The sequence below is a fragment of the Accipiter gentilis genome, chromosome 5, assembly GCF_929443795.1.
Source record: "Accipiter gentilis chromosome 5, bAccGen1.1, whole genome shotgun sequence".
Taxonomy (NCBI): domain Eukaryota; kingdom Metazoa; phylum Chordata; class Aves; order Accipitriformes; family Accipitridae; genus Astur; species Astur gentilis.
This window is the reverse complement of record NC_064884.1, coordinates 22,512,655-22,527,101: the sequence shown is the minus strand read 5'-3', so window position 1 is coordinate 22,527,101 and position 14,447 is coordinate 22,512,655. Positions and strand designations below refer to the sequence as shown.

The window sequence follows — 14,447 nt, the reverse complement described above, 5'->3', positions numbered from 1 at the left end:
CACATGGCAACTTGAAAAGGCCAAAATGAAAGCTATAAGAGAGATTTTATTTAATAGGGTGTGTTCTGATCTGATTTAGATAATGGGCCAGATCAAATCTAGAATCTGTTACACTCAAACTGCTGCTTAAGAACTCTTGAGGGTTTGTTTGGTGTTTTTTTAAAGGTGCAGGTACTTCCAAACTTATGATTTAATTTAAAAATATTTTTAAGAACACTTTAAAATGGTTTTCTCATTTTAATAAGGCATGCATATGGTACTGACTGATATTTAACAGCCTTACCGTCTGAAAGACATAATGTATCCTCAATGAAGGATAAAGAAAATGGCACTATTCTAAGGAACACTGATTTCTTCTTCATGACTTTCCAGGATTGCAATGATTTGAACAAAGTTGTTTTGCATTGTGCTCTGCATAGCCAGTACCATACATTTGGGCAGCTGAAAAAGCACAATACCCGTTTCAGTCAAGAGCACACTGGAGTCAAAAGCATCTGTCTCCAGGTGCTTTCTTATTGCTTGTGTATGCAAGCAGCATATCTTTTAAATGAAAGCATTAGTCACAATATTATATTTTCACATATTTGGTAGATTGTGAGCTAATACCAACTATTGAGACACTTAGTCAAATAAAATTATGGCTTTAGAACCGTCAGCTGGGTTAAATTCTACTTCATTAGGTAATTTAAGTCCATTTGATTGTTACTTCAAGTGCTGTCATTTAAAAAGAATCTACCGGCCATACCGAAAAAGTAGCTGGGAACATTAAGATATGCTTTTAAAAGAAGATGGGACAAAAATAATTTAAGTGTTTCTAAAGAAAAATCCTTTGCAATTCAACTTTTTTAAGACATCATGTCAAATTATTTGTATTTTTTCTGAAAAATAATGGATTCTTCTTTTGTGTTAAGTTTAGCTTTAAATATCCTCAGACATGTTTCTGAAGAATATGAACGGCTTATATGTCAAGGATGTTATTAAAGTGAGAAGAGCTAACACGCTATTTTAAAGCTATGCATCTCTTACAGAATGGTATTTGCAGCTTCTGCTGCTTTTAAGTAAAAGACCAGAAACCTTCCATTTTGTAGGAAAACAACTCATGTTACAAAGTGCTGACCTTCTTCTCTTTGATGAATTACTTTCTGAAACTCTAACATTAGTCATTTCCACCTACTGTGTCTAATTCTCCTCAATCCAGATCTCTGTATCTGCTTACTTCATCACCACGAATCAATAAATTTAAAAACAAAAAAGAAAAGAACCCCACACATATAGTACCAAAATCTGAGCATACACTGCACTGTGTTTATGTTAGTTTAGTTGAGAAATAACGATCTTGTGTGGTCCTATACTCTTCTCCCTGAGCCAGTCTGGATTTTGCAGGACAATGAACAAGGATTATGTAGTATGTAGATGTGACATAATGTGCCTGTTCTCTTCAGTGACGCATTAAATTTCATAGTAATTTGCCAATTTTATAGATCAGTTTAGTTACTGAAGTATACAAGTTATTAGCCCTTCTAAAGACATTGTCAATATGCATGAAGAATTTGTGTTTTCTTGATATCAACTGGTTGAACCTCGCCAAATGTACAGCAATGATTTTGAGCAACATCTAGTTTGAGCAATGACTAATTATACTGAGATTATTTCCTTAAAACATGCTTAAGCCTGCGAAGTCTTAATTTCATGTTCATAGGAACATTTAATCATTTTTTTTGTGTCATGAGACTGGGTATAAAGAAGGTCATTATCAACTGTCCCTAACCTGCTCAGTATATTACATACACTTTCTTTTTCTCCCTTGGAAATATAGTTTGTTCCAACACATTGATCTAGTGCTTTTGTTAAAATCAATGCCTTGTTCCACAGATCCATAAACTTTGTGGCCAGGAACGATTTTATGCCCAAATCTTTATGCTTCCAAATTCCAGGTACTGGATCTCAAACTATTTTGAATGCATGAATTTTCTGGACGTCTTTGATCTCCAAACACCATTAAACTTCACTTAGACAACCTCTGACTAAGTAAGACTGTGAAATTCATTTTTGTCCAAAATTTTATGTGCAACTCAGACCTTGTTGCCCAAAGACTTTATTGCTTATGTCCTGGAATGTGTTTCCCACCATCTCCTACCAAGCCAGCTCTCTTCCCCTCAGAAGAAACCAAATTAAGCCATAAATGCTTTATGCCCAGCATCAGGGAACCCTAACTTCACACTGAAAACCACTCCTGCTTAGCTGCATATGCAGCTGAGTGTATATGAATATGGAAAGAAACAGTCTGAATAGAAGGCTAGCGATGAAAATAAAACTTTCATCAGGGAGTATGTCTAAGTCCAAGATAGTGCCTTTGGCATGCCGCTGCCCTTCCTCATGATATCTGTCACAGAGACAACCAGGGAAGCTGCTAGTTTAAGCTAGTTAAAGAAAGCAAACGAGTAAGCCTGGGTGCCTATTTTAGTATATTCCCTAGCCTTCTAGACCAGACAGTGGTATTATATCTTCAGAAGCATGAGTATGCTCTTACGGCATTTTCAGTCTACCGTAATATCAAGATTGCATGGACAATTCCCTTTCCTGGTGTTAAAAATGCTGTCAGAGTGCTGCAGAGGCTTTATATAATTTTCACTTGTGGTATAGCCTATACTGCATTTAGCTTAGGATGTATCACTTTGTTACTGTGTATATGAAGATGGGTGAAGACATTTTGTCGATCTTGTGATGAACACTGTCTAAAGCACATGTCCACTAGCTCTGACACTGGCCTTAATCTACATGGTATATGCCATTTCCACACAAAGGAATAAAATACAAAATGGATGCCAACTGGGGACTGCCGACTTAGGAATTTGAGCATATCTTAGGGGAGAAAGATCTGCTTTCTCTGGGCTTACTAACAGGAACATAGTACCCTGCAATGAATGAAACACTTTGAAATGTGTTTGCTTTTCACAATGCTTAGGTTTAACCAACCTCCTAAAGCTACCATAAAAGTGTGTATGTAACACTACAAAAGAGTATTTCTGAATGTTAGAACTTGCCCTGTGTACCAAGGCAGTTATGTATATCACAATGGTAATGAGAATGATGTATCATGCAGCTTTCTATATGGTTGCTGTGGGGATCAAAGGGCTTTGCAGGTTACTGCTAGACAGGTGTTAAAATGAGCTTTTTATAACAGGCCTATGTTGAAGCAGATGATTTTAGCTTTTATCATGAGTCAAAACCATATTTCAGCTGCTTTTCAACTACAAAGCTAAGGAAGAGCAAAAAGAAGTATCATATCAATAAATTAGGTGCCTAAATTGTCTGTTGTATTACTGAAAAAACACCATGAATAATAATAAGGAGGCCAAAAGCCTGTGTAAACCTCAATAGAAGGAATGCCTTTGATGTGAAACATTTCTCTTTTCAGCATTCAGACTTCTCTCTCTTTCACTTCAAAAGGCTTATGATCCAAATTGAATAGCAGCATTTAACAGACTGCATGGATACTAACCAATCTAACTTTACTTACAGTGTTTTCAAAGTAAGCTGCAAGAAAATCCAGAACTGATTTTAAGCTCCCTGTGCACCTCTTCTTTATAGCATGATCTAGTATATGCTCAGACAGAACACAGAATACAGAATACTTGATAACATATATAGATTAAAGTACATTTTCAACTGGTTATTTTTCACTCCCTTGCCAGAACTGTTATCTTTACACTAGCACGCCTGAAACATCAGAAGGGGGAGCTCTACTGTCTCAGTCAATAGTTCACATCAGCTGAAAAGCCCAAAAGCACTACAGAATGCAACTATACGACCTTCTCTCATATGCAGGCTGGCAGACAAAAATAAAGAGGGAACTTGTGCAAGGGCTAAAACTTGGACACAGAAGGAAGCAACTTCAGAACTCGCATCTGGCTATGCACCCCTAAGCAAAATAGTCAATAGTTATCCCTTCCCTTTCTTTTCTGTTAATTGATTTTATCCCACACTAATGTTATAGACATCATAGCTGGAGGCTATGGTCATTAATGCAATAAATTTTATCTTTGTCGAGAAACACAAATCCATATTACCCTAGTGATAAACATTTTTATTGCATATAAGTGAAAGATTCAAAACATGACTGTCATGTCATACATATTTTTCATCCTAGGTACTTCTTTAAGGCTTACAGTATAATTAAATTGAGAATAATTTTAAACTTCTATTTAAGAAAAAGCAATATGAAAAATTCACTGATCCACACATTAAGGATATCTTGTTTTGCACTGCAATTCAATTAAATAACTTGTATGGGCAAACCAGGAAGAACAGTGATAATTCTAAGTGCCAAATTATATTGAAAAAAGCTTGAATTTTAATTTTGGATTTTTCCCAGCAGCTTTTTCTTAAGGAAATAAAAGGGAACATTTAGAAACATGCACAATAGAGAGTCTGCTTGAAATTCTGCAGGGAAATGAGAGTATGATATCCCACTAAACTGGCACTGGCTCAAATTGTGTTTCTGCAAGACTAATGAAATGAGACATGTTGTTTCAAGCTTCCTGCCATGTCAGACAATATAAAACTAAAAATGCCCTTGAGTTAATCAGAACACTCTATTCAGCATAATTTACCCATTCCTAAAGGCTACTGAACGGGCTGGAAATAGTGGTGTGCTGGTAGGCTTGCTATGGATAATATCACAGATTTAACTGCTGAATTAGTAGGTAACTGCATAAAATCTCCATAGCCTACAAGAAAAAAAAGTTTATCTACCCCAATCATATGCTTTTATTATTTTTCTAAAGTACAATTTACTAAGTGTTTCTTCAAGGTTTAGTAGGAATTTAGATTAAGTAAGCCATAAACAGTATTTTCTTGTCATACTAACACAGAATTTACAAAGTTACCAGCTACATACTATAAATTGAATACACTGCAGAAGACAGATGGGAGGGGGAGATAAATCTTGCATGGAAGAATATTGATATATTTGCTGCTTTCCTTATACTATAGATTCTATTTCAAAACATAAATCCTATGTGAATAAAAAATTCCTTTTGTTTAACTGCACAAGTTACCATATCTTGGTATGAAAGGATCCTTAACTTCAGCAACAGTTCAACATGAAGACCTGTTCTGTTAATTGTTAGCTTTTTTTTCCTTCAGTATTTCAGGTCTCACAGGTCATTGGTTCAATTGCACAGGTATATTGAATTCATGTCAGCCACGTCCATAAAGTTTCCTGCAGTGACACTTACCAGGCATTCTCCTGTGATATCATCACACAATTCTGCATGACCAAAGCATGTACATGGTGCACAGACTCCATCAAAAACTGTGCCATTCACACGCCTGTATCGAGGCCAGCAAGACTGCAAGTTGAATTAGATAAAAAGTTAAAGCCTTGCTTGAACAGAGAAAGGAACGGGATTTTTAAAATATTGTTGAATTTCATAGTTGCACACACAAAAACATACTTGTCAAATTAATAAAAATACCAACATTTCTCTAGAAAGTTGTTCTTCCTGGTGCTATGGATTTGCACTGACCTTAGCCTTATCGGCAGGGGTGAGATTAGAGAAAGCCGTAACTTGATCATTCTTCTGAAATGGTAAAATGAAGCAGAAAAATGAAGAACTGAAATATGACAGCATCAAAAAAAGAGGTACACATTGAAAAATAGACAGAAGGCAAAGTACTGAAGGAGAGAGAAGGAGGGAAGAAAAGCCCAAAACAACAAAAATATTGTCTGAGAAGTTCAGCTGCAAAGAGCAATTAAAATACCATTTAGTCTTTCTTGTTTGGAGTCTAACAGAAGGCTACACTGAAATAAATACAGGCTTGAAAACAAAGCCATCCTTTCATTTACAAATTGTACTTATTAAATATAAAGTATTCATTTCCCTTTAAGGAAATGCTCTGATTTTTTATTTTTTTAAATGTTAAGTTCAGATCAGTATTAAATGCATGGCCAGTTTTTTCTTAGGAAAGGTGACATCGTACAACTGTGATTCATCAGCAAAAATTCAGCTATTCTATTTCTTCATAATAGGATGTCAAGCAGCAGTCTTCCTTACTATATATCTCACAAATGGCTTTATAGTTTTTGCAAACTATCTTTCTTCAATAAGACTGCTCATGTGATCCAAGGATTTTGCATAATATAAAAAAGTGCATGACAGAATGTTGACCTTCAAAAGCACCTGACTAACACAAAGAGAAAGTTTTGTAGTGATAGACTACTAAAAGTATCATTTAATAAAGAAAACCTTTCCCCTTCACATACACTCTCCAAAAAGGTAACAAGAAGAGTCTCCTTTTTGTCTTACTCCTGCAAAATGTGAAAGTAATTTGAAGATGAATTGAAAGGATGCTTTTAAAATATCATTCCAAAACCTGAGACATTATCCTTATTTTTCCTTCTTTTCATTGTTGGTTACTCATTCCTAACAAAATCCATAAATACTAAAAATTAAAATTCAGAGTTACAAAAATCCAAAAAAGAAAAACAGGTTAAAAGAAATTGCCCTGTTTTTTTTTCTGTGGCATCAGATGCAAATGCCTAGGCTGTTTCTGTATAACACTACAGATCTTTTTCCTCTTTAAGTGATTCTGAAAAGAATGATCTCATGCACAGATATACATGATATTGCACAAGATAAGGCTCCAAAAGTCACTAATTCTAAGGGCTTAGACATGGAATATCAACAGCAAGGCTTAGAACAGATCTATAATAAAAGATTATACATTGGGATATTAACAAAAGAAATGATGTAACATTAAAAAGTCAGGAAAGTTCTTGACCATCACAGTGATGCAAGTTAAACACAACTTCTTCCACAGTAGAAGTAAAAGAGAGGATAGAAAGGGAACAAATCTGGTGGAGAAGAGCAATTAGATGTGAAGATGTTGACAAATAAAGGCCAGGAGATTCACATGAGTAGAGCAAAGTAACTATCACAAATGAGCCCAATTGGTATTTGAAATGTAAAATTTTATCTGCTTTACCCATGCTCATGCAATTCTGTGTTCATTTCTCAGACATACTAGCAAAAACATAACTATCTTCTTTGACTAGAATCTTGAAGAAAATTAATTTAAAATTTGTGTAATGGAACGATCTCACAAGAGACAGCATATTTTAAGTGGGATTGGTTGTCTTCTGAAGACTGATCATGCCGAAACATTTACAGAAAGAAAAGAAGTAAATAAGGGTTGGTTTTATTGCTGCAGCATCTATGCCAGGAACCATAACATCATTATGTAGGAAACAAACAGATACATTAAAATAAATGAAGAAGAGAAAATGAAACTGAAAACCTGCACAAAATAAATAAAAATGAAATTCTGCCAGGTTGAAACTGGAAGCAGCAAAGTGTTGGACAATGCCAAAAGTATTCAGAAGAAACCAGATATGGTATTCTAAAAAAATCCACATTTTCAATTTATTTTTCCATACTTTCTCAACTGCTAGTTTGCCTGGAAATCTAGAACTTCACTGTTCCTCTTTTTCTTGCTTGTCCTTGTTATAAAAAGCACAACCATCTACTCAAAACACCAAAATATTTCCCCATTTTTTTCTGTCAAGCACAACTGTTCAATGAATACCATGTGTTGAACCTCTGCTACAAAAGACTCATGAGAAATGAATTCAGTGAATAAAGGCATGGAAACTAAAACTTTTAACTGTATCATTGTTATCGCAAGATAGGCCAGCTTTGTCAAATGGCATTTCTGAGCTGTCCAAAATGCTGTGAAATTCAGTGAGGGGACACAAGTAAAGTGTGCTCATGCAGAAGTCTATCATATCTTCTTGGCCTTCAGTTTTGGGAGGAAAACCAACATACAGGTAAGGGCTGCAATATGGTTTAGTTCAATAGGTCTGTGGTTAACACTCAGCCAGGGCAGGAATCAAAGCATGTCCATGCCCACTAGTGCGCATAGAGACTTTAAATTTGCAGCTCTCTATATATGTGCTCTCTATTGTGGAATATGGTCTTAAGTATATATCAAATCTCAGGGACTGTTTTGAATTGGAGAGAAGGTTTAGCATTGAAGGACACAACGTTGGAGTGAGAATTTCAGCAACATCAAGGCAGGAATTCTACCCAAGTCCTTCAGCTTCTACTACAAAAGTAGATATTGTAACATCTGCAATCAGGGCCTTTCCAACTGCTTTCTGGGAAATCACACCTAAATCTGAACTGAGAGGAAAAATGGACAATTAAAAAAAAACACCTGTGAAGCATAATGACACTTCATTCAGCTTTTTTCTTCAAGTAATTGAACAGACAGACAATGGTCATACTTCAGAATTAATTCTCAGCCAAGGTTGGCAATATTCTTCTGCAGCTGGGGTTGGTTTTTTCTATCTGTACCATTTTGGAAGTGATAGCAATACCCATTAATTTCTTCAGGCTTTCTTTCTACATTAGTTTATCTAGCCCCAGCAACAAGCAACCACGTTTGGCATGAAACTGGACTCTAAGCCCTAAATATCACATATAAGCATGGAAGATTTTAAAGAAAAAGGGAGTTGACAAGCAAATGCCTAGAGTGCCTGTGTAAATGGCATATGGTTTGTAGTTTTGTGAAGCAGAGCATGTTGGTGTTTGAAACAATTTCCTTAAAGGCAAAGCTTTTGAAGAATTTTTTTTTTTGCTTCTATTTACCCCAAGCTATGCCCACGTGAGCTAGTTAATCATATGTATATTTGTATGAATACATTCTGTGTGAACTAATGAATTTGTTAGGAGAGTGGGCATTTTCTGAGCATGTGTGTATGTTATTATCTGTAACAGGACCAAACTAAAGTGAAACAATTCTCACAAGAACACACATGCAATCCACAAAGACTCCAAGGCAAATGGCAAAGCCCTGGGAAAACAAAAGAGGAAACTGAACCACATTAACTCAGATAATTTTATCTGGCTTTGTTGTGCACAGGTCAAATAACTGCCATTTTCCTTCTAATTGTGATAGTTTCATGCATTTGTAATATCAGTTGGCTGAAGAGTACAAATACTGCTTTCAACTTCTTTCTGTTAAGAGAAATGTCTTTTCATAACTTAGAAATCACTACAGAGGTGTAAAACTTCAGATTTCAAATATTATCAAATATAATGAACCACCACCTAGAAATAAAGGTAACTAGACAAGGTATACCAAATTCCTAACAGGAATGGACAGGTCTCTTACCATTTTCTACCAACACAGGGCCACCAGTTGCTTACAACTACGACAGTGTTAGCACAATTGATTTAGACTGCACCGTGATACTTACCTCACACGAGGTACCATCATACCCCGGGGGACAGTCACATAACTCCACTGCAGATGCCATCTTTCTCCCAGTTGAAGCATGGTCAGCAGCTTCAATGCTAACACTTCTTAGTCTGGACGTAACAGAAATGAAACCGTTACAATAGCAAATTAGATGGAAGCATATGTGCAGCTGGATGCAATAAATAGTATATAGAGACATTCAGTGGCCTGTTTATGTTTTCCTGTTTAAAAATAAGGAGGTTTTCATAGTCATCTATTTCTTCCTAAATGACACGTCTGTAGGCTTGTTACTATTTTTGTCCACCATGTGAGGGAGACTATGGTCAGACACACATTGATAAAAATAGATTTTAAAAGTCTCACAGCACTGTACCAGTAGACGGAAGGCTATTCCTGGCCTGCAAGCCACATGTGCCAACTTGCATTGAAGCTGTATATATAGTAAATTTGACACTAAGCAGTAGCCTCAAAATTGATAAACTACTACTCCAGCTTTCTAAAATATTACATGACTAAGTTTTGGTAATAGGGTATTTTTATTCTGGAGATTTGACCTCTGAAAAAGATTTCAGCTCTGTCTAGGAGGACCTAAGTATTATGTGTATGAAAGAAGATGGAAATCTTCTACCACATACCTTGGTTTCCCCAATGACAGAGAAGACAGAGTTAGAGAATTTTCTGCACAACTGCCCTTAAAAAATAAATGCTAGAAATTGGCTAAACAGCCATTGTTTAGCCAAACACTGAACATGATTTTTATTTAAAAAAGCATGGAAGTATGATGAGAGAGACAACAAAAGTCTTTTGATAATCTCACAGGTAATATGCGAAACAGATGTATTTTACCTCAACAGTATCCATTTGGGGAAACAAATTGGGATTTGGGGATTCAATTCTTATGAGATTTCAGAAGAAACATTAAGGCATTATAGAGGCTCAATGACTTCTATTTTCACCCAGCAATCTTAACAGAGTGATTACTAGAGCTACCCGAAAAGCTTCTTCTGAAGTCTTTTTCAGCAAAAAATAACTTTCTATCATGACATGCATTTTGTTAATAATCAGTTTTCTTTGGAAAATGTAAACCAAACTTTTTTTTCCTCCATACTAAGGCATTTATCGTTTGGCTGGCAAAAAATCCTGAAAATTATTTGGATGACCTTGGATAAGAAAACATCCAAGAAAAATAGTTTGTTGTTACTGCAGTAGTTGGAGGAAAGATTAAGACAGGACATTTCCCCACTCAATTTTATGGCTACTCTCAATAAGACAGACATGAAAGGTAAGGGGAAAAAAGGGAAGATTTCTGAAATTGGGATGGGAGCTTCAGAAAAGCAGAAATTTTACCATCATTAGGGATATGACTGAACTTTGGAGGGACTACCATTGTGGATTATGCAGTTACAAACTTGAACCTAATTTGGTGGTCCTAGAACCTCTGTAAAAGGTTCTTGAAACTATTTTAAGAGAAGGATGCATGTTCCAATCCAGATCTTCAGTAAGATCTCTCTCACTTTTCAATATTTCCCCTTCGCTCCATTGCTGTATGCTTATTTTGCAATCATCCTTTTGAGTTTTCCTTACAATAAGATAACCAATTTCTAGGATATTAGATATCAAGTAGTCATGACTTTAACAGTAAAAAATCTAACAATTGAAGAAGAAAAATCTGTAAATGAAGAAACAAATTACTAGTAAAAGGCCAAGTTTTATTTATCCTTTGAACTATAGCTAGTTCCCTCTCAGCACAGACCTTGGAACAAAGAGAAGCACTTACACACACAGAAACAATCCACCCAGTATTATCCTACATTTGTATTCACTGAATTGTTCCAATTTTCATTACGTTCTGCTATTTGCTAAATGGGATTTTAATGTGTTTAACAGTTTTTAGCATTAACAGTTACTCAGTGAAGAAAGCTGCAGTGATTTTTTTTTCTCCCATTTTGATGTTGTAATTTTGATTCCTTGATGCCATTCTGCATTCATTAAAATACATAATGCTGGCAGTAATGGGGTACTGGATCCTAGAGATGCATGAACAATTTGAAATTCGACATCGAGACCAAATATTTAAGCTGACTGTTACTGTCAGCCAGCAACTGTTGACTTCTAAAAACAAACAAGATTAAAAGGGAAGGGGATGTTTCAGGCAGTTGCAGCATAGTTTACTGTCTGCTATGCCAGGCATCTGAATCATATCAGCTACATAAGGCACATGAAGTACTGACCCAATCATTGCTCATTTGTCTTGAATCCAATTCTGCATATGGAAGAAAACCCTCAGCCTTTCCTTCCCTCTCTCTCCTTGCATCTAGCACTGATTCTATATGTGGTTGCAAACAATCCATTATCTTTAGTAACACAATTTCCAATGGCCGTCTGAGTGTCTACAACATTTACCATCAGTGGCCACTCAGAATATTAAAACTGAAGAAACAGTGCTACTGAACTTTCTTTGAAGCACAAGCTAACAATACTAGATTAAACAAAATGATAAGAGAGAGCTCTCTCTTCCTGGCCTGTTGCTTCCAGCACAGATGGACTTAACTGCAGCAGTTTGGAAGATCTGACAAGTTAGAGCAGGATCTCAGTTTAAACCCAGAAGCTGTAATCGCTTTCAAATTGATTGCTGCATTCCTGTGTTCTCATTTTTTATCCTACCTGATCATCTAAATGAAAGCCCACTCATTTGCAGAAGCTTCCCAATTATGTCACAGAGCAATAACAACATTCTAAGCTTAAAATGACCCCCAAAATGTTCTCAAAATCATGCTCGAGTGAAATTCACCATTACTGCATTAATATTGTTTAGTAACTACTTGTAAGTGCTACTGATTAACTAATGTTTCTAGTAGGTTAAACTAAGCAAGGGTGAACAACAGAATCTTTAAGTTAAAGGTCTCGCTACCTGGAGTCACCTCCATTGAATTTTTAAGCCTCTCTCTACATGACTGCAAGAAAGTTGCTTAATCTTACAATGTCTCCATCCTGGCCTCTTCTCAAGCACAGATTATAATAGCACCCTTGAAAATCCTTACACATGTGGAGTCATTAGCCATTTTGAAAACTTTCAGTATTTAAATGAATGGATTGCTTAATACAGTAATCTCTAATTAGTATGTTGCATAATTCTCCTGATGCTTTGAGGCAGAAATTGTCATTCACGCAGGATCTAACAACCCTGTAATATTTCTGTCTCTCTGCCAGACTCTCTCTACTCTCTCAGAGGAATATCCATCTGTCCACCACACATACCTGTTTAAAACACAATAAGAAACTTTACTTTAAAAAACTCAGATCTACTTATCTACTAAGGCTTAGCTCTACACTACTTCTTTGGCAAAAATGTCTTCCTTTGGAGCCCATCAACAGTAGTCCTTAATCAGCCCAAGATTTCACAAAGAATATCCTCTTCATTGGGTCTTGACATTTTCCCTGCATTTCTAAAAGGGCAGAATATGGAGAAAAGAGTTGTTTTGCATGATCTTAGAGTTATGAGCACAGCTTTGCACCTAGTATGTTTTAGCATGAGTGAAAGTCAAAGAGAATATAAAAAAGTCAGGACTGAGGCATACCCTGAAAATCAGCAATATGTCTACAACAGATCATAAGCCGGGCTGGATGACAGTAGATGCTGTTGCTGCTACCTCATGTGTATGTGGAGGTCCTAGTGTGATTGGGACTGGGAGCATGCACTGTTCTGAGAAGACTTAACTCCAGCCAGTAAATCCCACCCTGATGGGTGAAACTACGATTCCACCAGTTAAATCAAAGATAAAAAATTAATTTAATTGTGACTGGAATTTCATACCCTCTCTTCTGTCACACTAAACTGCAATGAGCACCCTGACAGCACTCAATAAAATAAAATAGTTTACTTGTGAGCAAACTATTTGCAGACACTTCTGGACATGCTGATGGTAATCACAGTAACACAGTAAACATTGCATTCTCCTCTGGTAAGAGACACCATAGGGATGGCTAGAGAGGTACCATTTCAAGCAGAAAAGGTACTCTTCAAAATTACTTCACTCCCTTCCCCTAACCCCCTTTTAAATCACTGTCTTTAAGGGACTAACCTTCCTAACTGTAATGTCACTACATGTAGAAGATGGTGGCTGCTAACCTGCAAAGCATAAATTATATGTTTGCCCCAGAGCTCTTCTTGAAGAATATTTCCAAGACATGTTTTCGGAAAGTTATCTATAACATACCACTAAAATGTTCCAAAGGCTGAATATGAACAAGACTACAAAACAGTGAGGCACCACACATGGTCAAATGGCTAAAGCAGTAATCCGGGATGCAGGTGGTGATGCCTAGTCTTCCAAATGTGCCACTGAGAGGTCTGCCACTTTTAACTTACAGGGCATGAACTATAGACTGTGCCAGTTCTACATGTGTGTGCTGACCTGAGCTCTATGTTGTTGCCCAGAGGGGTTCTGATCTGTCCCACCCGCACTGTCCCACAGTAGAAGCAAGATGGAGCCAATGCATGTCCAGCAATGCACTTTCTTCACAGATTTTAACTGCCTAGCCAAAGTGGGTTTTGTAGGAAAGCCCCCCTTCTCATTCTAGTGCAAATGTCAGTACACAAATATATGTAAACCACTGATGGCTGAAGTTTACGTTTCCCATAATACTTAGTAAGATCTTTGGCCCAAACAATCATACATATGTCCTTTAAAACAGCATAGCATAAAAGCCCCTATTGTTCACCCCAAAACTGCCCCTGCACCCCCTTAGTTTGGAAAATTCTGACATTTTATTTTATTTTATTTTATTTGAATGAGAACAGAGTGGAGAAACAGCACTCACTGAGCTCCCACTGGTCTCAGCTGTAAGCTGTGGATTAACAGCTCCTCATGGTCTGCTCATAGTGCATAAGTGATGAGCTCTGGCCTGGTGGTTTGACTCTCCTCTAACACCAGGGTGGGAAGGTGATGGGCCGTGAAAGGTTTTCAAACTGGATGCAAGGAGATGCAAGACTGATGGCCAAATGAGCAAATTCGGAAACAGTTTGGCTCAAACTCAAGCTAGCTATGATTCACCAACTGATTTACAGGGAGGTAATACATACTAATTAACCACAGAAAGAGATTGAAAAAACACGAATTCTTTTTGCAGGGAAAAAATGTACACTGCCAAAGCTCAAATCAGAAAACTGCATGCTGTTG

General features: G+C 36.6%; 1 protein-coding gene across 4 annotated transcripts in view; it reads right to left on the bottom strand.

Moving 5' to 3' along the window:
- Positions 1 to 14,447, bottom strand: part of LAMA2 (laminin subunit alpha 2) — a 383,544-nt gene that overhangs the window by 160,206 nt on the left and 208,891 nt on the right. For all 4 annotated transcript variants that reach the window (XM_049800395.1, XM_049800397.1, XM_049800396.1 and 1 more), the window contains exons 15-16: positions 9,266 to 9,377; positions 5,241 to 5,354 (exon numbers count right to left, since the gene is read on the bottom strand). In XM_049800395.1, the coding sequence (XP_049656352.1) occupies positions 5,241 to 5,354; positions 9,266 to 9,377 (226 nt within the window). The remainder of the gene's footprint in view (positions 1 to 5,240; positions 5,355 to 9,265; positions 9,378 to 14,447) is intronic.